The 24,114-nt window shown below is 45.9% G+C and overlaps 3 protein-coding genes across 5 annotated transcripts; 1 reads left to right on the top strand and 2 right to left on the bottom strand.

Annotated features, from left to right (window-relative positions):
- Positions 1 to 2,786: 2,786 nt before the first annotated feature.
- LOC123170561 (peroxidase 11) lies at positions 2,787 to 11,937 on the top strand. Of its 2 annotated transcripts, XM_044588419.1 has the most exons (5): positions 2,787 to 3,070; positions 3,268 to 3,335; positions 10,198 to 10,389; positions 10,842 to 11,007; positions 11,293 to 11,937. In XM_044588419.1, exons 1-5 carry the CDS (start codon positions 2,833 to 2,835, stop codon positions 11,703 to 11,705), a joined length of 1,077 nt encoding a protein of 358 aa, XP_044444354.1. In that variant the 5' UTR covers positions 2,787 to 2,832; the 3' UTR covers positions 11,706 to 11,937. The 2 variants fall into 2 exon arrangements, with proteins under 2 accessions (XP_044444354.1, XP_044444355.1); XM_044588420.1 differs by lacking the exons at positions 2,787 to 3,070; positions 3,268 to 3,335 and adding an exon at positions 6,789 to 10,089.
- Positions 4,222 to 6,913, bottom strand: LOC100146086 (zinc finger protein HD1). 2 transcript variants are annotated; one of them, XM_044588418.1, is made up of 3 exons: positions 6,845 to 6,913; positions 5,735 to 6,553; positions 4,222 to 4,856 (listed from the first exon to the last, which is right to left on the bottom strand). In XM_044588418.1, the coding sequence occupies exons 1-3, from the start codon at positions 6,911 to 6,913 to the stop codon at positions 4,512 to 4,514; spliced, it is 1,233 nt and encodes a 410-aa protein (XP_044444353.1). In that variant the 3' UTR covers positions 4,222 to 4,511. The 2 variants fall into 2 exon arrangements, with proteins under 2 accessions (XP_044444353.1, XP_044444352.1); XM_044588417.1 differs by lacking the exon at positions 6,845 to 6,913 and having other exon boundaries at positions 5,735 to 6,781.
- Positions 11,938 to 11,986: 49 nt separating the features above from the next.
- LOC123170560 (LRR receptor kinase SERL2) lies at positions 11,987 to 15,893 on the bottom strand. The gene is made up of 10 exons (XM_044588416.1): positions 15,623 to 15,893; positions 15,230 to 15,362; positions 15,079 to 15,150; positions 14,846 to 14,989; positions 14,664 to 14,735; positions 14,517 to 14,576; positions 14,157 to 14,395; positions 13,730 to 14,071; positions 12,784 to 13,163; positions 11,987 to 12,603 (listed from the first exon to the last, which is right to left on the bottom strand). Exons 1-10 carry the CDS (start codon positions 15,735 to 15,737, stop codon positions 12,283 to 12,285), a joined length of 1,878 nt encoding a protein of 625 aa, XP_044444351.1. The 5' UTR covers positions 15,738 to 15,893; the 3' UTR covers positions 11,987 to 12,282.
- Between the last annotated feature and the right edge of the window lie 8,221 nt (positions 15,894 to 24,114).

Here is a 24,114-nt window from a genome sequence, read left to right as displayed (position 1 = left end):
AGGAGGCGTGCCCTCCCTCGTTGATGACGATGTCGGCGCTGCGGGTGCGCCGGCCGAGCAGCGTCTCCGCGGGCTCGGCCTTGACGCTGAACAGCGCCAGCGACCCGGAGGAGTGTGAGGAGGAGCGGGAGGAGGAAGAAGAAGAGGACGCTGTCCTCCTCAGCATCCATTGGCCGCCGCTCCGGACCAGGGCGGCAGGGTACGTCAACGGCGGGTCGTTGCTGCCCTCGAGGTGCCGGAGAACGGCGTGGAGCGTGCGGCCGGGGGCGCCCCACCACAGGCGGCGACCCTCGCTGTTCTTGGTCTCCCGCACCACCGGCGCGTTGTTGGTGGAGCCCAGCCGTTGCGCCTGCCGGTGCTGGAAGTACGCCGCCCACGCTTCGTGGTTGCCGGCGGCGTACTGCGAGAGGGCCCGCTGCTCCTCCGTCAGCGACGCCCGCACGCGGTCGACCTCGTCGGCGAAGTAGTCAGGGCGCACGTCGACGTCGGGCAGCGGGGGGATGGGGACGCCACCGGCGCTGAGCTTCCACCGCCCCGGCGCGCACATATCGGGAGGCGCCGAGATGTTCGGCTCGAAGAGCAAGTGGGCTTCTCACTCGTGCAACGAGCGGCGGCTGAAGCCATTGGCCGCCGCCCCATCGCCGGGGAAACGCTCGCCCATCATCACGGCTGGGCACGGGGAGAGAGGGGAGGAACGTCGGCGGTGGCTATGCACGGGGAGAGAGAGGCAGAGCTCGGCGGCTGTGGGCGGTGTGTGGTCACAGGCGAGGGGGAGGCGTTGCTTTATAGCGGCCGGGGGTCGGCGCCGTGTGTACGCGTGGCGGGAGGGGGGCGTCGCCGCACCGCTCGTGAGGAATCAATGGAAGGCTGACCGGCGGCAGCCTTGGCATTGATTTCCCGCGGGAAACCGAGGCGCTGTGAGGACGACCAGGCGAGTGTCCCTGACTTGGAGGGCCCGCAGTTCTTTCGTGCCAAAATCGCTTCCTCCGGGCGCCCCCAGCGCGCCAGGTTCGGCCTGGGTCCGCCGGCACCAGTTTCGGCCCAAACCGGCGAAAAACAGGCTCCTGGAAGCGCGATTGGGCCGATTTTTGAGCGCCGGCGCTGAAAAATCGCCAGGGAGGGCTGTTGGGGGCGTGGCTGGAGATGCTCTTACTCCCTCCATAGCCTACCAAAACGTCATATATTTAGGTACAGGGAGAGTAGAAAACAACTGTTTCTTTGAATTGTTTTGATTGCTTACCACATGTATCGCGTGATTAAAAAGGAAGAAAAAGTGGTTTTATATTCGTGAGAAAAAAATGGGCTCACTACAACACATATGGAGGTGCAAATAACTATTTGTAATTAAGAACCCGTATAAACCTTAATTACCTTTATCAGCAGATGCAGCACACCACATATATGTCAGGAAAAAGTTTATTTTATACTATTCGTGAAGAAAAAGGTTTTGGCTTACCTTAATATGTGTTGTACTTGTCTTGTGCACGCATATCATCTATTCTTAAATAGCTACAATCCACTATATAATTTTCCTTTACATGCAACAATGCCATATCATCAAGTCATGCATGTAGTCATAAGTTACTTTTCCATTGATCTCTTCATGCAAAGCATACCACCTCATGCATGAATTTTTTTCCAGGGAATTAAGTCATGCAAGACACTTCTATGTTGTTTTTTTTGCATTAATTTTAGTCTTCTACCCTTATCCATACATATTTTTAACAAGATTCCCGTAGCAACGCGCGGGGCATCGTCTAGTTCAATTTGTAATGAAGCCAATTGTATGTGTTGTACTTGTATCATCTCCGGGTTGAAAAATGTAATGACTAATAATAGATAGATTTCACACTGCAATTAGAATGTCGGTTGCAGTATTTAGAGCAAACTCTAATAGATTCCCTAAATCCACCAAGCCATTAGGAAAACTGATCAACATAAAGACTAGGGTGCAAAATATTCACTCTACCATCAAACTAAGTCAACCTAAAAAAACAAAAGAGGCAGATCTAAGTGACCTCGATTATTAAACCAGGTCAATCCAACGACCTAAATTGCTTCAGTGATCAGCGCTCAACATATTTAGTGTACAATTAATTACATATCAAATATCATCATCAATGCTAATCACATAATTATTACTTAAATAATATCCTACCTAATATGTACGTGTAATTAATATATGTCTAATATCAACGTGTGTTGCACGTACATATCTCATATACCTAAAAAGTTCATCACCATTATCTTACTTATTTCAACATGCAAGCACATCACCATATAACTATAGATGGGATAAGGCCGACCTCAACATTCAATCATGCATTGGGAGAAACCCACCACCACATGCAAATATGCATGTGGAACATTTTTCTTTCTATTATTCTACTTATATTCAATAAATATTTTGCAATTATACACAATCAAATATAATAAGCCATATGTATTTTAAATTTTGATTCACATGTTATTAATTTAAATATTATATTACACCCAATGAAATCTAATTGAGTATGTCAAAAAATCTAATTTAAATATATTGTAACCGATTCCTGCAGCAACGCGCGAGGTATTATCTACTCCCTCCACTCCTAAATATAAGTCCTTTTAGAGGTTTCACTATAAAGACTACATTCGGATGTATATAGACATTTTTTAGAGTATAGGTTCACTTATTTTGCTCCGTATGTAGTCTATAGTGGAATCTCTAGAAAGACTTATATTTAGGAACGGAGGAAGTAGTTTATACTAGTTATTTTAAATAAAAGAGTTAGAAGAGAATAAAAGGAAAAGAAACGGGGGGAAAAAATCTTTGGTCGGCCCAGGTAGAGGATGGCGGCCGCCGTGGCCTGCCTCCCGTTTTCCCTCACAGAGGGGCCCACTGCGCCGTGGCGGCGGCGTGCGGCCCAATCCCAACGCTCTGGAAGAACTGAATGGACAGGCATAGGCCGCGCCGGCGGGCGGCGGCGCCGCGGCGGCAACTTGGGTTGCGACCGCCGCCGCACGTCTCCCGCCAGTTCGTTCCCCCTCGAGTCCTCGACCGCTACGTCCGTGCAGAGGAAGTTAGGAGGTACTCACCGCCGGCGCGCGCCTTACATTGCACTGATTGCGTGTTCATGAAACGAGGGACGAAGTTCCATACAACTGACCTCCTTCGTTTCTAGGTTTCCACGACCACATGCCCTGGCAAGGCGGGGGGCTCTATTTCTTGCTTCCATTCACAGAGCGTTGCCTGTTGCTTACCAACCAATGCTCCTCTTTGTGTAGATTTTGAAGGTCGAAAGGAACAGGATGATTTACGGAGATTCAGAGCCATCTGTACAATATCGATGAAGGTTTGCCCCCTACCGCCTTTATCAGAATATATTCATAGCTAATGTGGCCACAATTGCAGTACTGTTCTTTGAATTATTTTGTTAGATGGAAAAGGATGCATCTGTTGAACTTGTTACAGTTCACTAGAAAAACAGATTGCACGGGGAACGAGTGAAACCAACTTGTTGGTGGTTTGCCCAAGAGATTCCTGGATGGGTTGGCTTTGCCCAATGCGTTGGAACCAAACTCTAGTTTTCTCTCCCCTTCCTTGAGCTCGGCTTGGGGACTGTAGAACTATCTGAGAAAGAGAGAGGGCCTTTCGGTTTATTTGCATTGTGCATTTCATTCTGGAAATATCAAGTAGGCTTTTGTGCGCATTGCGGACGCAAGAAAAATGGTGTATCTCTATCGGACAGTTCTCCTACCCCCTAAAACTCTTGTTTTAGAAGGATTTTGGGGACTACAAGCACACTAGCAGATGAGCAAAAGTGGTGAGGATGCCATCACTTCCCCCACGGTGAAACTCCAATCAGATTGGATGATCATAGTTATTAATCAACTAAATACCTGGACACACTCAACCATGATCTTTCATATGCCATCTGATAAGGAAACAAGCTTTGATTCCATTTAATCTAAGCTAGTTAGCAGAAACAAGGTGAGGACCTCGTTCGGCTGATTGGGGTTAGCAAAAACAAGCCTTGAGTTGAGTGAGTTACGGTTCCATTCATTCTTAGCTGGAAGACCTATTCAAGCCACCGTGATTAGCTAGGCTTCTTGTTCTTTGGTGTCCGGCCGTGTCTTCGGATCCCCGCACCCTTTTCAGCATTGTCCTTTTTTCTTGCTCTAAATTTGCTTTGTAACATTACCGCCCCTTCATCAATGAAATCAGCTGGTAGCTGCTTCTTGTCAAAAGGAAAAAAAAAATCCAACACGCCCCATAGTTATCTATGTGCCGTTACATTACATCTTTAAATAGTTAAATACCGCTCTTTGTTCACTTGTAACTGAAGTGACTGAGCAAGTATCTAACATCACATACGTGCTATCTGAAACTATAAACCAAAATGTAGATTTTAAGGTACCTTATGATTAAGTTGCACATATCCAACCATTATTCAGAGCATCGATCTGCTTGAAATACTCGTACTGTACCTTATCACTCTGGTAAGTCCATATGCTAATACGATGCCTCATCAGAACCATGGGACTGTACTGTAGCTACTGTCAGATAGGGCTGCAGTTGAGAACGTCTGGTCCACTTCCATGTCTGCATCTGATCTTTTGGCGAAGCGCCCCTTGATCCTTGGCCGTGCTTCGGCATACGCCTTCCTTGTTGCATAACGTGTGGTCTTCTCAAACTTTCTGCTCTTCTTCTTCTCCTTGTACCTGAGGACCCTGGCCTCTCTCTCCTTGGAGCTGAAGTGAAGTGGTGTCTGAAGTGAAGGACTTGAGAAGTGACCGATGGCTCCAGCTGGTCTCAGGATGCTGGACTGGACCGTATTGTCCGGTACTATACCCGCCTCCATTGAGAAAGATATCTGAGATGGAATCAAAAAATGGTCACTTAAAATGTGCAATCATATTGATATTGCAGTTGAGATCCTTCATTGATATGTAGATGAGTTTAATTTAGTCCAACGTACATAACCTTGTATTACTTTTTCCCTGTTTACACAATAAAACTATGTAAACGCTGCTTAGGGATAAAACCTACACTAGACATGTTATGAAATATCTAATGATATATCATATTCTTTCATGTAGTCATTGGTGTGTATAGAAAAGTTGGTAAACAGAGAGCGTAGTTTCTAGTTGACAGAGAATTTGAGAGTGTGTGTATGGAGTGAGTCGAGTGACCTTTTAGTTACTGAGAAAACTTGAATATTCTATGTTTAGAAAGTACACGGACTAATAATCAATTATATGCCTAGACTTTCTTTGGAGTGTCTATGACAGCAGTTCCATTTTAATTAGTGTACTTTCCTAGAGATGAATTGTGTACTTCTCTAGTTGGCAGAGAATTTCAGAGTTTACATATGGATTGACTTTTTAATTACTGAGCTGAGTTGGGTGTTCTATGTGTAAAAGGAGACAAACTAATCCATTAATCTGCGTAGGCATGGGCTGTGTACTTTTCTTTGAAGTGGCTATGTCAGCAGTTCCATTTTGGAAATAATCAGCTGAAGTTCTCTACCTAGAAGTAGAAAAAGTTGAAGAAAGAACCAAAAAAGTGAGGAAACACTAAATACTGACGTTTCACACTTTCACTTGCACCAAAAAAAAGTACTCTGGCTGATCTTATCATTTTATTTCATATGGTCTTCCACCTGAAGTATGCATGAACTCTAGTTTGAGGAAATTATAGCATGATATGTAAGTTGTAATGCCATAATAAATAAGTAATAGAAGAACTCACGCTGTTGTTGACGGAATCTGTGTAAGCACTAACCCCAGCAGTCACGGAGGCAGCCTGCTCTGCCCTTACAAGTGGTGCATAACCACTCTGATGTGGCCTGCTCACAATTGCAGACTGCGAAGGTACTATGCACTCACTCCCTTCCTTCTCCACGTACTCCTTTTGCATCTGCTGCTCCGCGTACTCCTTTTGCATCTGCTGCAGATGTTGTTGTTCTTGCATCACATACTGCTCTTGGTTGTTCATGTGGCTATCATAGTAAGAATTGTACCCGACAAGGTCAAAGTACTGATCCACTTCACCAAAGTATCTGCTACTGCTGCTGCTGCTGCTGTGGTTGCCACTGTGATTATGGTTATCAGAATCTTTGCTGAGCAGCAGCCAAGAGGCGTCCTCTTCCTTGCTGCCGAGGACAGGAGCGGTGGCTGCTGCCTCGGCAAATAAAGAAGCAGCTGGAATGGCTGCGACCGGGTGTGACACCACGGGCACGCGCTGGTGCATCGTGGCAAGCAGGTTTGCGTAGTGTACCTGTGCTTCATAGGCGGCGCACAACGCTGCAGCATCTGCATGACATTCCAGCACCACTGGTGCATGCTTGTAGGCCTCGGAGAGGAGCACACGCTCATGGCGCGAGGCCACACGGTTTGCAGCGTGGATCTGCGCATCACAAGATGCACAGAGGTACGCGGAGTCGGCGCGGCAGTACACCACGCTTGGCACCGTGCAACATCCGTCGCACAGCCTGGCCCAGCTCCCTTCTCGTCCAACCGCCTCCTCATAAACGGTGCCGTTGGAAACACAATTCATGAACAAGGTGGCCTTGTGACTTGCACCACAAAGACCATGCAAGGGGTATTAGCGAAGGTAGTAGCTACTGTTTCCCTACATATTCTGTGTATATGTCTTCTTCTGCTCCTCTACCTCTCATGGCTCTTTCGTATGTGTTCATGCACTGCCTATGTGAGTATGGAGGAATGTCAGGAATGTAGGACGTCCAGTCCAGAGTATACTAATAGTAGGGTGTCAGTGGGGTGACACTTGGCGTCATTCTTGGGGGCGAGGATTATAGTGTGCCTGGTTTGTGGTTAGCTTTGGATGTTGCTGCTTCACTATCCTGTGCCAATGCCGGTCTTCCGATGCAGAGTCGTTTTCAGATAAACATTTAATGCACCTCGGCATGCCTGCGAGTTAGCTCTAGTGTTGCTCAGCTAAATCTGCTTGAGCTTGATATCAAATCTATCTGGTGAAAGAAATTTGCATGTTTGCAAGTAGAAGACTTAAATCTTTTACAATTACTTTCCCATTTTTTGTCAGGATGATCCGTGTGTTCACTTTTTACATTTGTACTCAGATGCCAGCTAATTTGAATAGCCGCTGATGCAAACCCGGAGGTGCATTCCATCGATCAAGAGAACTCTCATATATATCACACGATTGATTGGCCCTGGATGATGAAATTGTCTTTGCCTGGATTGGACTAAACCTAAAGGTAGAAACTAGAGGGAACTAGAAGCCATTATGGTATAAAGGAGACAGAGGGAAGATGCTGCATCTCTCTTTATGAGCAGTTGCACCCTTTAGCAAAAGAGAAAGGGGAGCTGTCTTCTGTTAGATTCCAAAGCATGAGGTTTCCTGCCATTCATTGGCGCTCTCCCTTAGCCGTTCCGCCTTTTGGAACCTCAAGTGTGAGGTAGCAAGTTGAGATATTGAGAAAAGCTCAAAAGCACCCGCCATGTCACTAGATAGTTTCTTTGCCGTCCTATTCATCTGAAAATATCTAATATGATGTGTAGTGGAGAAGTCAATTTGACGGTGCGTCTTGCTTATCAGCTATGAGGATTTGCTAACCAGCAAGAAATTCCCATTGCTTCTCACGCGTTCTATTTAGAATCTGTTGTTTTTCTTTTCAAGGCAAATCCATCTGTGGTCTAGTCTCTAACCTTTCTGAGTTATGCCTTTGGTACTAGCCCTGTCAGACCATGAATTACTATGCATTTGTTACTATGCTTTGTAGAAAAGAACACACATTAATGTTCTTATTTTCACGAGTTCTTATATAGTATTTGAAAGAGTAGCTTGGTTATTTGAGTACTGCTAGTGCTCAGCGCAAGACAGCCATAGATACCTTCTTTATAGTGTAAAAAAGGAGATACTTTCTGGATTGATGTATTGAGTTTTTTTTTTTTTGCGAATAAGTTTGCTTGTTTGTTGGTTGAGTTAAGTAGTGTGTCAAAATTTAGAGATTAAACAAGATATATTCTTTATGTACATACTTCATTTGTGTATTTTCCTTTATTTTTATGGATAGAGGTGTATCACATATAGTCGACGAACTGCGCATGAAGTTGCATCAGATAAATTCTTCTGTGAATTAGATACTTTCAATGATTGAACAAGTCTTCACACAAGATTTTGGAACAAAAGATAAATTTGCATGTAAGTCTGCAACATGGCTACTGGTTTGAAGGAGCTTATGTTACTTGGTTAGATAACCTTGCACCACGTTAAACAAATTACCCCTTGGTATGTATGATTCAAAACAATAAGACGATAATGTTGGGGAAAAGAATCTCATTCCCACCAGTAGTTCGATCAGGTATGTGCAGCTAAAAGCATAAAGATAGATATTTTTCTGCTCATATCCATATTTATTCTGTTTCATGAGTGCGTATATATACAGAAGTTTCATGTAGGTGGTGACTCATGAGTTGCCAAAACAACTGAAGAATGGGCTCCATGACACAAGATATTTAGAAGATGGTGACAACTAAAGCAATGTTGGGGGTACTTTGACTGGGGCAGCTCTTGTGTCATGGTCGTGTTAGAGAGGTGTCCAGCAGCTGTCGTGAAGAAGCCTTCGAGGCCCTGTGCGTCGCTTCTTCGTCATTCTTGGCTAGAGGCTGGGCAAGGCGAGTCCCATGCCTTCACGTTCCGAAGAATGGGTTGTCTCCACACCTGGTTGTATACCGTCTTATGCCTTCGTGCTTTCTTTTCTTTTCCTGGCCTCGCCAAAATTTGGTCCCTCGTGCTTTCTTCTTATGAAAATGACCTGCTCCCAGGCATGTTCGAGAGAAAAATGCTAAAGTATAAAGAAAATCTCATTGGTTTAGGACTCGGTCAGACACACCAATTTTTTGGCTTCCTTCCAAGTTTTGTGAAGAAAAAAAGCAGGAACTCTGCCGATCAGTTAAAGGTAGGAGTTACGGTTTACCTGCAGAACAGACTGTTAAAGGCTGGTTTAGGCATTAAGCAGACAGGGGGTTAAGAAGCATTCAGAGGCAAAAGCTACACAGGTATTTTCCTTTCATTGGCTTTGGCAAGACACTTGTTGTACTGTAGCTGTCTGGATTTGTAAGATCCTCATGTCCCTCAGATATTCCAAATTGTAGTGCACAGGACCGTACTATTTTAAGTCTCTCCTCTGGTCCCCGCGCATCGCTTTTCGCGTGCTGCTGCCCCCGTTTTTGTTTTCCTCACTGGTATAGATAGATATCTTCCCAGAATAATTGGTTTCTATCTGTTCGAAAGGACGAAATGTCCCTGTTGCTTCCAGCTGTGTGATGGATACATCTGAGTTAACACGTTCCAAATCAACTGCTTGTGTTCATGGGAAGGTGATCTAACAATGGAACTTGAGGTTTTTCAGCAACTTAAGTCAAATATGAATAATTAAATACTAGCATATTTTGTTAGTTGGCATTCAACACCTGTTGATCTGAGTTCCTTTTATCTAACATAGCAGTGGAAGCATCCAAATGATTAAAACAAGGGAACAGCAGGCATGTCATATTATAGTTTTATATATGCACCTGAGCAGCTCTTGTGATTTTCCAATATTGGTGAACCCAAAGCCACCAAACACCGCTACAGAGAGAGAGAGAGAGAGAGAGAGAGCCTTTGACCCATTAGTGTGCTACAGCACAGAACTAGAGATACTTTCTGCTTGCTTACTCCACCAACCACAAGAGAGTTAGCTCATCTCCCTCTTGACCAGTTTCTCTTCATACGCCACGTAGGCCTGTCTTACTTTGCTATAAAACCCATGCAAAACGAGGAACTTGCCACAAAAACATCTGAACCCGAACCATCCAAGCACAGGAACAGCTAAAACTAGTTTCAGGATGGCTACAGCTGCGTTGTGCTTCAGGGCGTCTGCTCTCTCCGTGGCCTGTTTTCTCCTGGCCTTGCCATTGCTGATGGCACAGGACCCTTCGAACCTGAGCCTGGAGCACTACTCCAAGACATGCCCGAATGCGGAGCATGTGGTCCGGGCCGAGATGGAGTGCGCGGTGCGCGACGAACCACGCAATGCCGCTTTGATGCTTCGCCTCCATTTCCACGACTGTTTCGTGCAGGTTGTCTACCCGCACACTCTTTTGGCTGCACACACTAACCTGCATGCTTATACTGTGGAGCAGTAGTATTGAGTTTGCTCTGAACATCTGAAAATTTGTTTGCTGCAGGGCTGTGATGGATCGGTGCTGCTTGACGACACGGCAACCATGATCGGAGAAAAGCAGGCAGACCAGAATGTGAACTCCTTGAAGGGATTTGAGGTGGTTGACAAAATCAAGGCAAAGCTGGAGGCTGAGTGTCCTGGAACAGTTTCCTGTGCTGACTTACTTGCCATCGCAGCCAGGGACGCAGTTGTCTTGGTAAATAAAACCAAACCTATGTTCAGAGTATTGATTCTCGTGCAGTGTCTTAGTTACTTTTGCTTGCATCACTTTCATGTCAGGCTTGCCTTCTGAGGAATAAGTCATATACCATTAGAAATCCAAACATCTATTTCATTATAACCTGCTGCTACCTGATATAACCTGCTGTGCCATTAGGATGCTGTTTAGCTACTACTCCCTCCGTTCCTAAATATAAGTCTTTGTAGAGCTTCCACTATGAACACATACGGATGTATATAGATGCATTTTAAGTGTAGATTCATTCATTTTGCTCCGTATGTAGTCCACCTAGTGGAATCTCTACAAAGACTTATATTTAGGAACGGAGGGAGTAGTATGCAAACAAAGAACATGACAGATGCATTTCTTGAAAACGAAACACTACGAACTCCATATCTATCTGACAACAAGGGGAAAATATATTTCAGGTTGGTGGGCCTTACTGGGATGTTCCGGTAGGAAGATTGGACTCCAAGGAGGCAAGTCTTGACCTAGCAAACAAGGACATCCCCACCGCCGAGCAGGGCCTCGTCACCCTCATTTCCAAGTTCTGGGAGAAGGGCCTTGATGCCACTGACATGGTGGCCCTTGTTGGTATGATCTTCTCTTTTGACAGCTGCAGTTTATATTTCAAAAAATCACCAGTTCAGCTCATATTAACAGAACCAAACAATCAGGCGCTGTAAGCATGTAAAATCCAAGAACAATTTGGTAATTTTAAAGTAGGAGATACTCGTTTACATCTTCCAAAAATACCAATATGGAGATGCAACTTTGTAACCTGAACCTTCTGAATTCTGATATGTGTGAGGGGGCGCACCCTTGTTATCTTCTTAAGCTGAACAGTGCCTTACTAAACATACGACATTTGCACTGAAGGATCCCACACGATTGGATTCGCGCGGTGCGCGAACTTCCGGGACAGGATATACGGCGACTTCGAGATGACATCCAAGTACAACCCTGCGTCTGCGACCTACCTCAGCAAGCTTAAGGAGATCTGCCCCTTGGATGGTGGCGACGACAACATCAGCGCCATGGACAGCCACACTTCCGCGACCTTCGACAACGCCTATTTCGAGACGCTCATCAAGGGTGAGGGCCTCCTCAACTCCGACCAGGAGATGTGGTCCAGCATCGCCGGGTACTCGACGGCCGACACGGTCAACAAGTACTGGGCTGACCCGGAGCTGTTCTTCAAGCAGTTCTCGGACTCCATGGTTAAGATGGGCAATATCACCAACCCTGCAGGTGGCGAGGTCAGGAAGACCTGCAGATTCGTGAACACATAAGCTGAAGGAACCTTTGTTTGCGTCTTCTCCTTTGATGGTTGATGATTGTCTGCAAATAAGAACGTTTTTCATAGCATATACTCTACTGGTATAGGTATTATCGTCGTCGGGCTACATTGAAATATTTTGGCTGTATGGAGTAATGGAGAATGTACACATCATGTATTTTGAGGGTTTTGCGCAACCTGATATTATTATGTACACATCAGCAATGGATTCTGATCAGATTTTAGCACCTGTTTCAATCTGAAAATGCAGCAAGAAAAGCACACACAAAAAAAAGACTGCCAAAGAGAAAATACAAACTGGGCAAATCAAAACTTTACAACTTCAAGAGAAGCCCCTTGTTACAAGTTACAACTAGTCTTATTGTTTCAGCTAGAAATCTGTAATATTAATAGTTCAATACCATTCCAGGGAGTTGGGGCACTCTCCTGTGTACACTTCATCTAAGATACATACATCACTATTTATACTTTACCTCAGTATTGGATTATTTCCAAATCTACATAGGATTATCATGCTGTACAAGGACTGCTGCTTGGTGTTCTCAGTCTGTGGGCGCTTGGTGATCATGTCATCTTGGCCCAGAGAGCTCGACGGCCTGCACCAGCAACGATGAGTCATCGGTCAGGTCAGAGTAGCAGCGGCTGAAGGTGAACTCAGGCACTGTGAACTTGTGTGAGTCGGCTCGCTGCGACGCTTGCCACCGTTCGGCGAGCCCGTCGCCTTCCAGCATGCGAACCACCTCCGACATCCTCGGCCGGTGGCCTGGGAGGTACTGTGTGCAAAGGAGCGCCACCTGCACCATCTCCTCGAGCTCGATCCGGTCGTAGCTGCTCCGCAGGCCCTTGTCAACCAGCACATCAAGTTTCTTCTCCTGGTGCATCTTCTTCACCTGATCATCAAGCACTGCTGTCATGAGCTAACTTAAGCATCATCGATGTCAGGGCGTTTGCAGTTATGAACAGTTTCGACAAAAGTGCTTTTCATTTCAGGTTGTTTCATGAACTTTATTAGTTTTTCTCAAGTATTTTTTGCAGCAGTTTAGTCAAGTAAATTGCAGAGGCTTCATTACCCAGTCCAGCATGGCTCCCTTCTGATTTGATGCCTTTCCGAACTCCAGCGCTGTCTGGCCGGTGATCAGCTCCAGCAGCAGGATGCCAAACCCGAAGACGTCTGTTTTCTCGGATGACTGCCCAGTGGAGAGGTACTCAGGCGCGATATGCCCAACGGTGCCCCGCACTGCAGTGGTGACGTGTGAATCCTGGTGATCAAGGAGCTTTGCAAGTCCGAAATCACCGACGATGGCCTCACAGCAATCATCCAGCAACACGTTGGCTGCCTTGACGTCTCTGTGGATGATCTTTGGGTCACACTGCTCATGAAGGTAAAGTAGACCTCTTGCTGCTCCAAGGGCTATCCTCTTCCTAGTGATCCAGTCCAAAGGTGGCTTTCCTGGAATAATTAGACCGGTATAAAGGGGAGATTTCCTTTGATAGGAATCATATGCTCTGTGATAAATCTTTGTGCAAAGAAACAAAAATAAATGAAGGGAAGAATCCCATTCTATGTCTTTTTCACGTTCGGCTTGTCGGATTGCAACTTTCAATTCTGCATCGTTCTTTTCAGGCATGACATCTGAAAATTCTAGAACGAACATATGCTGCACAACAAGTGGGTCTATAATTGGGCAAACAGTTCTCCTACTTACGTTTGGTTCTCAGGCTAAGATTCTCCTAGCCTTGTTAGGCAAGGCGGGTCACTTGGTAACATGACAAAGGTTTACTTTGCTTGGCTAGATCACTAATAACCACAACCAAAACGGGGAGGAGGCTAGCCAAAGTAAAAACTCCCACTCAGGCAAGGTAAGACAACATTGCTGCAGCCTCCAACTGCCACACACCCAACAAAGCAATTTGCTTTTCTTGGCTACGCCAAAATGAGCTAGTTCTATCTAGCCTAGTTAAGCAAGGGATGTCAAGGAAAGGCAGATAATCTTGCTGGGATTTTGAGGTGCTGACCTTTCAGGCGCGAAGCGACGCTTCCATTTGACATGTATGGATAAACTAGTAACCTCTCTGTGGCAGTCATACAGAACCCCAGAATCCTAAGGAGGTTCCGGTGCACTGCCAAGCTGATCATTTCAACTTCAGTCTTGAACTGTGACTCACCACCCGCAGCATTACCGTCCTTGAGTCGTTTGACAGCCACAAGAGTCCCATCGGGAAGCTGGCCCCTGTAAACGTGTCCGAAGCCGCCTTTTCCGAGTATGTTCTTGCTGCTGAATTTTTCTGTTGCAACCTGCAGCTCCCTGAACTGGAACCTCCTCACATTTCCAAGGCTAACGTTATCCATGTGTTGATCTGCATCAGTAGCAGTGCTTCATCAATTATCAGGTTCCAAATCGATGCACAAAGTACTGCATGGAATTCTTGAAGTTTCACTTACCTTCGTCATCGAAAAGTATCTGCCGGTTCCGACGCTGTCTCCACCAGAACAAGAATCCGGCAGCAAGAAAGAGGAAGCTCATGCAACCAGTTACAGCACCAAATGCAACTGCGAATTTGTGGCTTTTAGCTTTCATCGGCGGAGTGCCTTGTGAAAGGTTGTAGGTCATTGGCATCGGCGCAGTCCCGTAACAATCTTTCTCCGTATTTGCAGCGCATATGAGAGGATTTCCAACTATGCTGCAAGAGAACCAATAACAGAACAAAGCTTACAGCTTAAACTTGATACAGGTTCATATTTCCATGACAAAAATTAAGCTTATTCAAACAAGGATGAACACAATCTGAGTTGCAGCCTTACTTGTATGTTCTTGCCAAAGATCCCGGTATCGGGCCACTTAGGTTATTGTATGACAAATCTCTGCAGGACACAAGTGCACAGTGAGAACATCCCAAACTAATAATTCATGGGTAAGAAAGACCACGTGACAGCAGGGAAATTACTCACAGGAAAACAAGGTGCGACAGATTAGTCGATGCTGTAGGGAATGGACCAGACAGTGTATTGTTGTTGAGCCTCCTGGTCAGATTACAACAGACCTCGGGTTAACATCCCAAGGAACAACAATTATGCAACGCGCACACATATGCACAAGAAGTGCATTAAGAGGTTTGTACAGTAGAGCTCACAGGTACTGGAGGCTTTCAAGGTGGCCCACGGACGGTGGGATTTCACCATAGAAATTGTTGCCAGAGAGGTCAAGTGTCTTGAGACTTGCCAGGTTGCCAATCTCGGCTGGGATTGGCCCGGTTATGATGTTGTTCTGCAGAAGACTGCAGCCAAGAGAACGGTAAGATATCTCCATCACAAATGGAAAATGGAACTCTGAACAGATAAGTGTCAGTGAGAAGAGCACACTCACATAGTCTCAAGGCTGGTCAGGTTTCCTATGCTTGGGGCGAGCAGGCCGGAGAGATTCTGGCTTGGAGCCTCCCTGTGGATGATTGAAAGAAGAAGGGCGTGTCATCGAAAAGTAAAAACATGCAAGGAATATGATTGGGTGATTCGCTTACAGGCCGGTGACGAAGTTGTCGGACGAGCAGGTGATCATGGTGAAGCTGCAGGGGTCGACGGAGTACTGGTCCCAGTTCTTGAGCACGCCGTGGGGGTCCTTGAGCTGGTTCTTGATCCCAATCAGCGCTTGCACTGCAGGCAGGCAGGCAGGCAGGCAGATGTTTCAGAAATTTGCGCAAAACCGATAATAATAATAATCCAAGAAACAGACAGAGCAGAGACGGACGGCCATCGTCGCAGAGAGTGCTCTCGGTTCGACTGAAGAAACAACATCAGAGGCAGGCGGAGCCATGGATTCGGTGGGAATAACAGAGTAGAGAAAGGGGCGGGCGGAGAAGAAGAAGCAGTACACCCCCTAGAACGATTCCTGGACAGAAGAGGGAGACACGAACCTTCAATGTTGACGCCCTTGGCGGAGAGGAGCGCGCTGCAAGGGGAGGAGACGAGCAGCGCCACCGCCGCCAGCACCACCGCCACCAGCCGCCGCGGGGAAGGAGGCGCCTCCATTGCCGAGGAAGGGAGGGAGGCAGGGGCAGGGCAAGCTTGCCAGGGGCGTGACAAGGGAAGGCGGGGTGGTGGTTCAGGGGGGAATAGGCTGTGTGCGGCTGCTGCCGGGGTGCTGGGCTGGCTGCGTGGAGTGTAACGTATGCTCAAACACGGAGCAGGCGTGAGAGGCCGAGAAAAGCACGGAGGCTGCGGCCTTGCCTTGGCCACCCCACACCGCCAAAGCCAAAGTGGCAGGGGGAGGGGCCACCGCCTGGGTGAGGGCCCATGTGGTGTGAGAGAGAGAGAGACAGATGACACAAAAGAAGATGCTTGCGCTGTGGCAGCGAGCGGGCGGAAAGCACAAAAGGGGTGGAGGTGTGGGACTGGGGGAGCAGACGTGACTGCAACCTGACCTGAGGCCCCCTGCCTCTGTGCGCTATAGGGAACCGGAATGATAAACAATGGGGAGAGAATGAGACGAGGGTGGCCCCTCACCCTGGTTCGTTTTTACTTTTACGGGTGGGGTAAAAAGCTCGCGTGACAGACAGCGTCCGGGATTTTTGCGAGCTCCCTTTGCTGCCCATTGCTCGCTGGCTCGTCGTTTCTTTTCTTGATTGATTGTCTTCTGAAAGCTAAACCCACCACAGAAAAATGATTGACCCCACACAAGGAAGAAACTACAAGCGTGCTCTCAGACTTGAACGAACTAGGCATGGAATGACTGGGAGCTTGGATCCAGATTAGTTCCAGACATTTTTTTTAGACAAAGTTTTTTTTTAGGCAACCTCGCGAGTTTTTTTATTAAACCGTCGCACCGTTTACATGGACGAAAGGAATCCCATCCGGTTGGCCTAACCAAACATGGCGCCCAGCAGGCAAAGAAAGTGCGCGTCTCGCTAAGTTGTGAGCATCTACATTAGATCTCCTAGACTCATAGACTAAATTACATGAAATAAAAGCTGTAGTTTGTTGGTTGATTTCTTGGATAATTGCGCCATACGATGATCCGCTCCCCGAGTTAACTTCTTGCACAACTCCCTTGTAGTCAGAAGCCCCCTGGATTCGATTCAGATTCAAATCCATGCATAGAGCTAGCCCTTCCCTGATTGCCAAAGCCTCCAAAGTAGTTGGGTCTCCTGTTCTGAACACGACAGCAGAAGCGCCCAAGAAGAGACCTGAATGATCCCTGCATACTGCTCCAACCGCGCCATAACGGCCTCCGCGCCATGTTGCTGCATCTACATTAAGTTTTGCATAGCTTGCCGGCGGTGCTACCCATCTCGCTGGCTGAGTTGTAGTGGGAAACCTTCCTGTAGGATCCTCGCCGCTGGTGGGTTTTGCCATCATATCAATCTCTATGAGGAACATGTTGATAAAGCTGTGAATAGTATAAGGGCTCTTGTGGATATCCTCATAGATTGCTTTCCAGCGTGCACCCCATATCGCCCATAGCGACACTACGAATCTCGCAAACTCATCTGTAGCTAGAGCTTTTTTCATTGCAAAAATCCACTTCTTCGGGCAATCTTCCCTGTTGGCACTCAATTGGTCCAGTATTGCTTCCGAGGACAAAGCCTATGTACTCCTAGATACTGCACACTCCTAGACAAAATTTTGTTACAGACATGAACGCATGGAATGTTTTCCGGGCCTCAGGTTTGGGTCCGGGCTTGGCACTTTCATATTGGTCATCGCAAAGTCTAGCCTGGGCCCAACCCAAGGCCCAAAGTATGCCAGAAAATACATAATGGTTTTTTACTTAAGGAGCATCGGTCTCATTTTTATTTCTGAAAACTGGTAAAACAAAGCCACGGTCTCATGTTTACCTCCCTCCAGGTTTATCAGCGACATCCAAACTATACTTGGAGGGCCGTTGGCCGAACCTTATTTGATTGGGAGAAAGAGTACAACAAGGAAATAGTCTAGGGAACTACAACTAAAACCCCAAGGCAGAAACTAGTCCTGAAACAGGCAGCTCGCAAATACACCCCTCGGCCCTCCACATGCCGATGTCTTCTTTGATCGGGTCCAACACCCTGTCGGCAGAGCTGGCCACATTGTCAAATATCATCATGTTTCTCTCCTTCCAGACTCTCCAGTGGAACAAGATAATGATCGTGTCAAAGTACCGCCTCATCAGCTTTGGGATCGCCGCCCGAGCCTATAGCCATCAATCCTCCATAGTGCTGAAACAATCATATGACACTTGGAAATCAGCCCATGTCCATGATTTATAACGCATCCAAACCTGCAGAGTGAAGTGGCAATGCACAAAAAAATGCGTGTAGTTGTAGGATCGAAAGTATGTCTAGAAGGGGGGGGTGATTAGACTACTTGACCATATAAAAATCTAGCCTTTTCCCAATTTGAAGTCTTGGCAGATTTTAGCAACTTAGCACAAGTCAAGTAATCAACCTACACATGCAATTCTAAGAGTATAGCAGCGGAATGTAAAACAATTGCATATGAAGGTAAAGGGAGGAGTTTGGAGGGAGCAAACGCAGTGTAGACGCGGATATTTTTTATCCGTGGTTCCGATAGGTGGTGCTATCGTACATCCACGTTGATGGAGACTTCAACCCACGAAGGGTAATGGTTGCGCGAGTCCACGGAGGGCTCCACCCACGAAGGGTCCATGAAGAAGCAACCTTGTCTATCCCACCATGGCCATCGCCCACGAAGGACTTGCCTCACTAGGGTAGATCTTCACGAAGTAGGCGGTCTCCTTGCCCGTACAAAATCCTTGGTTCAACTTCACAATCTTGACAGAGGCTCCCAAGTGACACCTAGCAAATCTAGGAGACACCACTCTCCAAAAGGTAATAGATGGTGTGTTGATGATGAACTCCTTGCTCTTGTGCTTCAAATGATAGTATCCCAACACTCAGCTCTCTCTCATAGGATTGGATTTGGTGGAAAGAGGGTTTGAGTGGAAAGCAACTTGGGGAAGGCTAGAGATCAAGATTTATGTGGTTGGAATGGAATATCTTGACCTCAACACAAGTGTAGGTGGTTCTCTCTCAGAAAATGTATGTTGGAAGTGTAGGCATGTTCTGATGGCTCACCCCACGAATGAAGAGTGGGTGGAGGGGTATATATAGCCTCCACACAAAATCTAACCGTTACACACAAATCACCAAACTCGGTGGGACCAAATCAGAAAACTCAGTCAGACCGATTTAGTTCAAAATGTGAACGTTAGGATTTTCAGTGGGACCGACATGTCAACTCTGTGGGACCGACATGTCAACTCGGTGGGACCGATTCCATTAGGGTTAGGGCATAACGTAATCTCGGTGAGACCGATTACACAAACTCGGCGGGACCGATTTTGGTAATAAGCAAACAGAGAGTTGGTCAGGCAAACTCGATGGGACCGATTTGCTCATCTCGGTTAGACCGAAACGTTACGAAGGGGAAACAGAGAGTCTGCATTGCAATCTCGGTGGGACCGATCGCTCATCTCGGTTAGATCGAAATGTTACGAAGGGAAACAGAGAGGTTGCAATCCCATCTCGGTGAGACCGAGATCCCTATCGGTGAGACCGAAGTGACTAGGGTTTGTGGCAGTGGCTATGTCAAGTGAACTCGGTGGTGCCGGATAGGAAATTTCGGTGGGGCCGAGTTTGACTTTTGGTTTGGGACATATGTGGATATGAGAAAGTAGTTGAGGGTTTTGGAGCATATCACTAAGAATTTTGAGCAAGTAACTCATTAAGCAACACCTCACCCCCTTTTAATAGTATTGGCTTTTCCTATGGACTCAATGTGATCTTGGATCACTAAAAGTAAAATGTAGAGTCTTGAGCTTGAGCCAACATGTGTCCTTAGCATTTTGAGGGGTCCACTTTCTAATTCATGCCATGCCAATCATTGAGCTTTCCTGAAATATTTATCTTGAAATAGCATTAGCTCAATGAGCTATATGTTGTTAGTAATTACCAAAACCACCCAGGGATAGTTGCACTTTCAATCTCCCCCTTTTTGGTAATTGATGACAACATATAGATCAAAGCTTCAACAAATGATAATAAGATTGAAAAACATCGTCGCTTTGAGAAGTATGTGATAAGCAAGAGCTCCCCCCCTAAATTTGTGCATTATTTAGAATTTGCTTTTGAATGCAAATGCACAATCGATTAGGGTCATGGGTTACTCTTCCATGTCACATACATCTTGGTGGAGCGCTCAAAATGATAGAAATTAAAAGCATGCACTCATCAACAAGCAAGTGAATGATAATATATGAGCTATAAAAGATAATATCATCCAAACAAGCATTAAGGTAGCAAATGATAAAACACATGATCAAATAAGTATCTCACACAAGGACATAGAGTATCTCACACAATAAAAAGTTCAACCAAAGGCAAAGAAGCAAAACACTCTCTCGAAGCCTATGATCTATACATATTTCTCCCCTTTGGCAACAAGTTACCAAAAAGTTCAAATATGCATAGTGCTATGCGTCTCTCAGGCTTGGTCTTCAAGAGGTGGTGTAGAGATAACTCCAAGGGCGAAGGCATTAGTTGATGTAGTTGGAGCTGGTGGAGTGGCTGCTGGAGGTGGCACTGAGCTGTAGCTGCTGGTGCTGATGATGTAGCTCTAGAATCTGTCACTGGCACTACAGCAGACCTCTGACTCCTTGGCACTCGCTGAAATGCATCTGTAGTTGCCTTCCCTCTCTTCTCTTCTGCTTCCTCCTGAAGCTGCTCAACTGCTATTTGAATCTCAGTTACCTTCAGATCAAGATCATAAAATTTGGTTTCTATGATCCTCTCCAAGCTCTCCTGGTTTTGAGTCAGGGTGGCCAAGCCCTTCTCAATCCTCAGTGTCACTACAAAAAAAAAATACACTTCCGTGATGATACGTGTTTGTCAGAGCAGGTCGCGTTTTTTGTCATGCATGTACATCCATGACAAATTTATGACAAAATCAAGATAGTCATACCTGTGCTGTCGTAGAAGTGTTCCATGACATTACCAAAATTATCATCACGGAAGTGTCCACTTCCATGACGATAAATCGCGCGTCACAGAAGTGCTTTCGTCAAGGGTGACCGACATGAGGCATCCACGTAACGGAACGCCGTTAAGCTATCGGGTCGGGTTTTGGATCCGATAACCCGTTAACAGCCCCAACCAATGGGGATTTTCCACGTGTAAAATCATCATTGGCTAGAGGAAACACGTGTCGGCTCATCGTTGGGACAGATGTCATCCACTCACTGGACCGAAGGCGCCTATGATACGTCGACACGTGGCACGGCCCAACAGTGGCCCATTCCTGTGAAAAGGCCGGCCCGTTTGACTTGGTCAAAAGCTGGCGGGCCGGCCCATGGAAAGCCTGTTAACGGCCTGTTCGCATATAGCCCATTTACAGCCCGCTAACCCAAGGCCCGTTACGCCCTATTCGAATTAGGCCCAGTAGCGTCATCTGGGCCATCCAATATGATTCCAGCCCGTTTTCACTTCTGGCCCATGTATAGCCCATGACGTCTTTCGGCCCATATGAGGCCCTTTGTAACTCTTGGCCCATTAGCGGCCCGTGCTGAAACTGGTCGTAATGAACAGTGTATTACTTTACACCCATTAACGGCCCATGGTGAAACTGGCCCGTAATGAACAGTGTATCACTTTATACCCATTAACGACCCGTTATTCCGTTGGGCCGTTTCCAGCGCAAGTTAACTTTCGGCCTTCTGAGGGCCCATTTATTCTTGGGCTCATTTGCAGCATTCGGTTACTTACGGCCCGTTACTGTCATTTTCTGCTTGTGGGCCAAATTCAGCCTGTCGTTACAGTCGGCCCGTTTGTGGACCGTTAGTCTGTTGGGCCATTCTCATAGCATCACCAAATACGGCCTATTAACGGCCCGTTATGGTTAGCCCATAAAATGTATGATTTCCATTAAAGGCCCGTACAAGACCCATAAATGAGTCGGCGGCCCATGGATCCTACGAGACGTAGAAGGCCCATGGATCCTACGAGACGTACAAGGCCCATGGATCCTATGAGACGTACAAGGCCCATGGATCCTACGAGACGTAGAAGGCCCATGGATCCTACGAGACGTAGAAGGCCCATGGATCCGACGGCCCGTGAAGGGCCATGGTCGGGCGAGTTGGCCCCCGTTTGAATGATATAGCATATTCAAAGAATTATCCTACTCAATACTATCACCTCTAAAAAGCATACTCTATACAACAAAGAGATCAAGGCATAGAAAGGTAGAATAATCCTACACTATACAATAAAGAAATTACAGCCGATTATACCCACTGGGCATTATGGTTCGGCACAGGTGATAATAAAGCATACACAAACAGCAAATTACATACACTGGGCAAATACAGCTCATACATCATGGACGCGCGTCAACTTAACTCCATTTGAACTATAATCTCTTCAGAAAATAGGATTGGCCGGATTCAGATAGCACAAATTTCAGTGTGCAAAATCTCCAATTCCTTCATGGTTACCTTAATGTCTTGTTTCATTTTTTTGACTCCTGCATCTAATACCTGCATGTCCAGTCTCAACTTGTTGATTATACATTGACAATCATGTGCACGCTGTCTTGCCACCTCTAGTTGATGCTCGAGAACATCAGCACATTCCAATTCCAATCCATAATCATTCGGTAACGGCCATGCCGCACTGCTCGCAGATCTTTGTGTTGATGTCACTTCATCCTGAAATGTTTCTGTAAGTACACATGACTAGGGCAAATATATAGTTACAACAGTGAAGCGAACAAGACACTATTTTGTACTACATGGCAAAACAGGACTAACAATAATGTTACACGTCACTTTCAAAAAAAATGTTACACGTCATGAAGCATAAGCAGGTGATATTTTAAAAATTATAAAAAAGATAGTCTATGCAGCCTGCATACAGAAATCCCTCTTAGCTCACGAGAGGAGCATGATGTTGGGGCCCAATCGAAAACACAGACAAGTTGCAAATTTAGACAGCACGTTGCGTATAAGTAAGCAAGCAGTTGTCCATTCTGTGCCTCAATTAAAGTCTTAGGGAGCATAATGAACAACAGATGGTTTCATACAAACATACTACAACAGGCAAAACTATGCAATCATTAGCGTAGTATAAACTAGATTGTGAGCCTCATGCAATAATAGTTGGTTAATAGAGTTCAAAGCTTCAGGCACACTTCGGCAGAGTAATTAAATGGTAGGCCTTTAATTATGTCAACTAATAGTGATACAAGTACCGAACATCACACATGATTATTTGGGGATCTCATTAACCGAGGACAAATAAAGCAATTGAAAAGAGAAAATTAACTATGCCTGAAACAAACAAGGAATTGAACTGTTGAGTTGCATACAGTGACTTACCTTAGCAGATTGAAGAGGCTCAGTGCAGCTCCTACTTCTCTTGCAAGGCTCCTTCCTAACATCTTGTACTTGGAAATCCTCAATCTTATCTTCATTGCACCCCCTCTGCAAGGTGACACAAACTAGTTACTCGTCTCCTTGGAAGATAAATATGCATACTTTCCAGTCTGTGAACACAAAAGGATGAGATTATAACAAAACAACACCACATAATGAAACATGCCGCATCTCTTGCACTTGCACACAATGAAATGAGCATTTACTATGTCTGGCTGTCTGCACTATGTAAAAACTAGGCATACCTTCGAACTGGATCTCCAGGTACTCTTGGAGAGCCTGCTGTAGTGTACAGCCAAACCTTTATGTCACCTATGAGTTAGACAAGGCCCCACTACAGCAACCCTTAGTGTTTAAATCGTTGACAAGCTCTATTAGAGTGTTAGGTCAAGAACAACAAGTAATCAAAGCAAACAGTCCTAGTATGGCTGGCTGATGCAAACAAGCAATTGAACAGATGTGTGAGCAAATCTTACATATCAAGAAAAGAAGCAAAGAAGGAGGCTTAAAGACCATCACTTGACTGACCAGATTTAAGGGGCATTTAAACATCATGTGCAATGTATGAACTAACATAAACATTGCATATTCCAAATTCTACAATGGAATGCACATGTATTAGGTTATGCCATGTATGATGATGCCTAAATGTACAGATAGCAGGCAGGAGTGATTCATCATTGCACGCACAATTGAATTGCAGGTTAAGGGCCAGTTCGATTCCGCCTTTTCAGGGCATATTGTCAAAATAAGCCATAAAAGATGTAAAGAAGTCATTTTTGAGTTATGGGCTTGGGCTTAACTAATTTTGCTTTGGAGGGGGGTGTTTCGGGTAGAACCTCACTAAAAATTGAAGGGAAGGGGAATAGTGAAATGACTCTGTTGTCTGCCTATATTACACTCAAAATGCAACTGCTGACGCCCGTGTCACACCTGACCCTCAAGTAAAAACAAACACGCAAGCATTCATTGCCCTGC

The sequence above is a fragment of the Triticum aestivum genome, chromosome 7D, assembly GCF_018294505.1.
Source record: "Triticum aestivum cultivar Chinese Spring chromosome 7D, IWGSC CS RefSeq v2.1, whole genome shotgun sequence".
Classification (NCBI taxonomy): Eukaryota; Viridiplantae; Streptophyta; class Magnoliopsida; order Poales; family Poaceae; genus Triticum; species Triticum aestivum.
This window is presented reverse-complemented; position numbering and strand designations above follow the sequence as displayed.

Coding starts and splice junctions, on each gene's coding strand:
- LOC123170561 (XM_044588419.1), top strand. CDS start 2,833: ATGGCGGCCGCCGTGGCCTGCCTCCCGTTTTCCCTCACAGAGGGGCCC. Junction 3,071..3,267: donor CGTGCAGAGGAAGTTAGGAG/GTACTCACCGCC, acceptor CTCTTTGTGTAG/ATTTTGAAGGTCGAAAGGAA. Junction 3,336..10,197: donor TCTGTACAATATCGATGAAG/GTTTGCCCCCTA, acceptor TGTTTGCTGCAG/GGCTGTGATGGATCGGTGCT.
- LOC123170560 (XM_044588416.1), bottom strand. CDS start 15,737: ATGGAGGCGCCTCCTTCCCCGCGGCGGCTGGTGGCGGTGGTGCTGGCG. Junction 15,151..15,229: donor GACAACTTCGTCACCGGCCT/GTAAGCGAATCA, acceptor AATCATCCACAG/GGAGGCTCCAAGCCAGAATC. Junction 12,604..12,783: donor AGGGAGCCATGCTGGACTGG/GTAATGAAGCCT, acceptor CTTGATGATCAG/GTGAAGAAGATGCACCAGGA.
- LOC100146086 (XM_044588418.1), bottom strand. CDS start 6,913: ATGCCGAGGTGCATTAAATGTTTATCTGAAAACGACTCTGCATCGGAA. Junction 6,554..6,844: donor ACCGGCATTGGCACAGGATA/GTGAAGCAGCAA, acceptor GCAAGTCACAAG/GCCACCTTGTTCATGAATTG. Junction 4,857..5,734: donor CAGATTCCGTCAACAACAGC/GTGAGTTCTTCT, acceptor ATTCCATCTCAG/ATATCTTTCTCAATGGAGGC.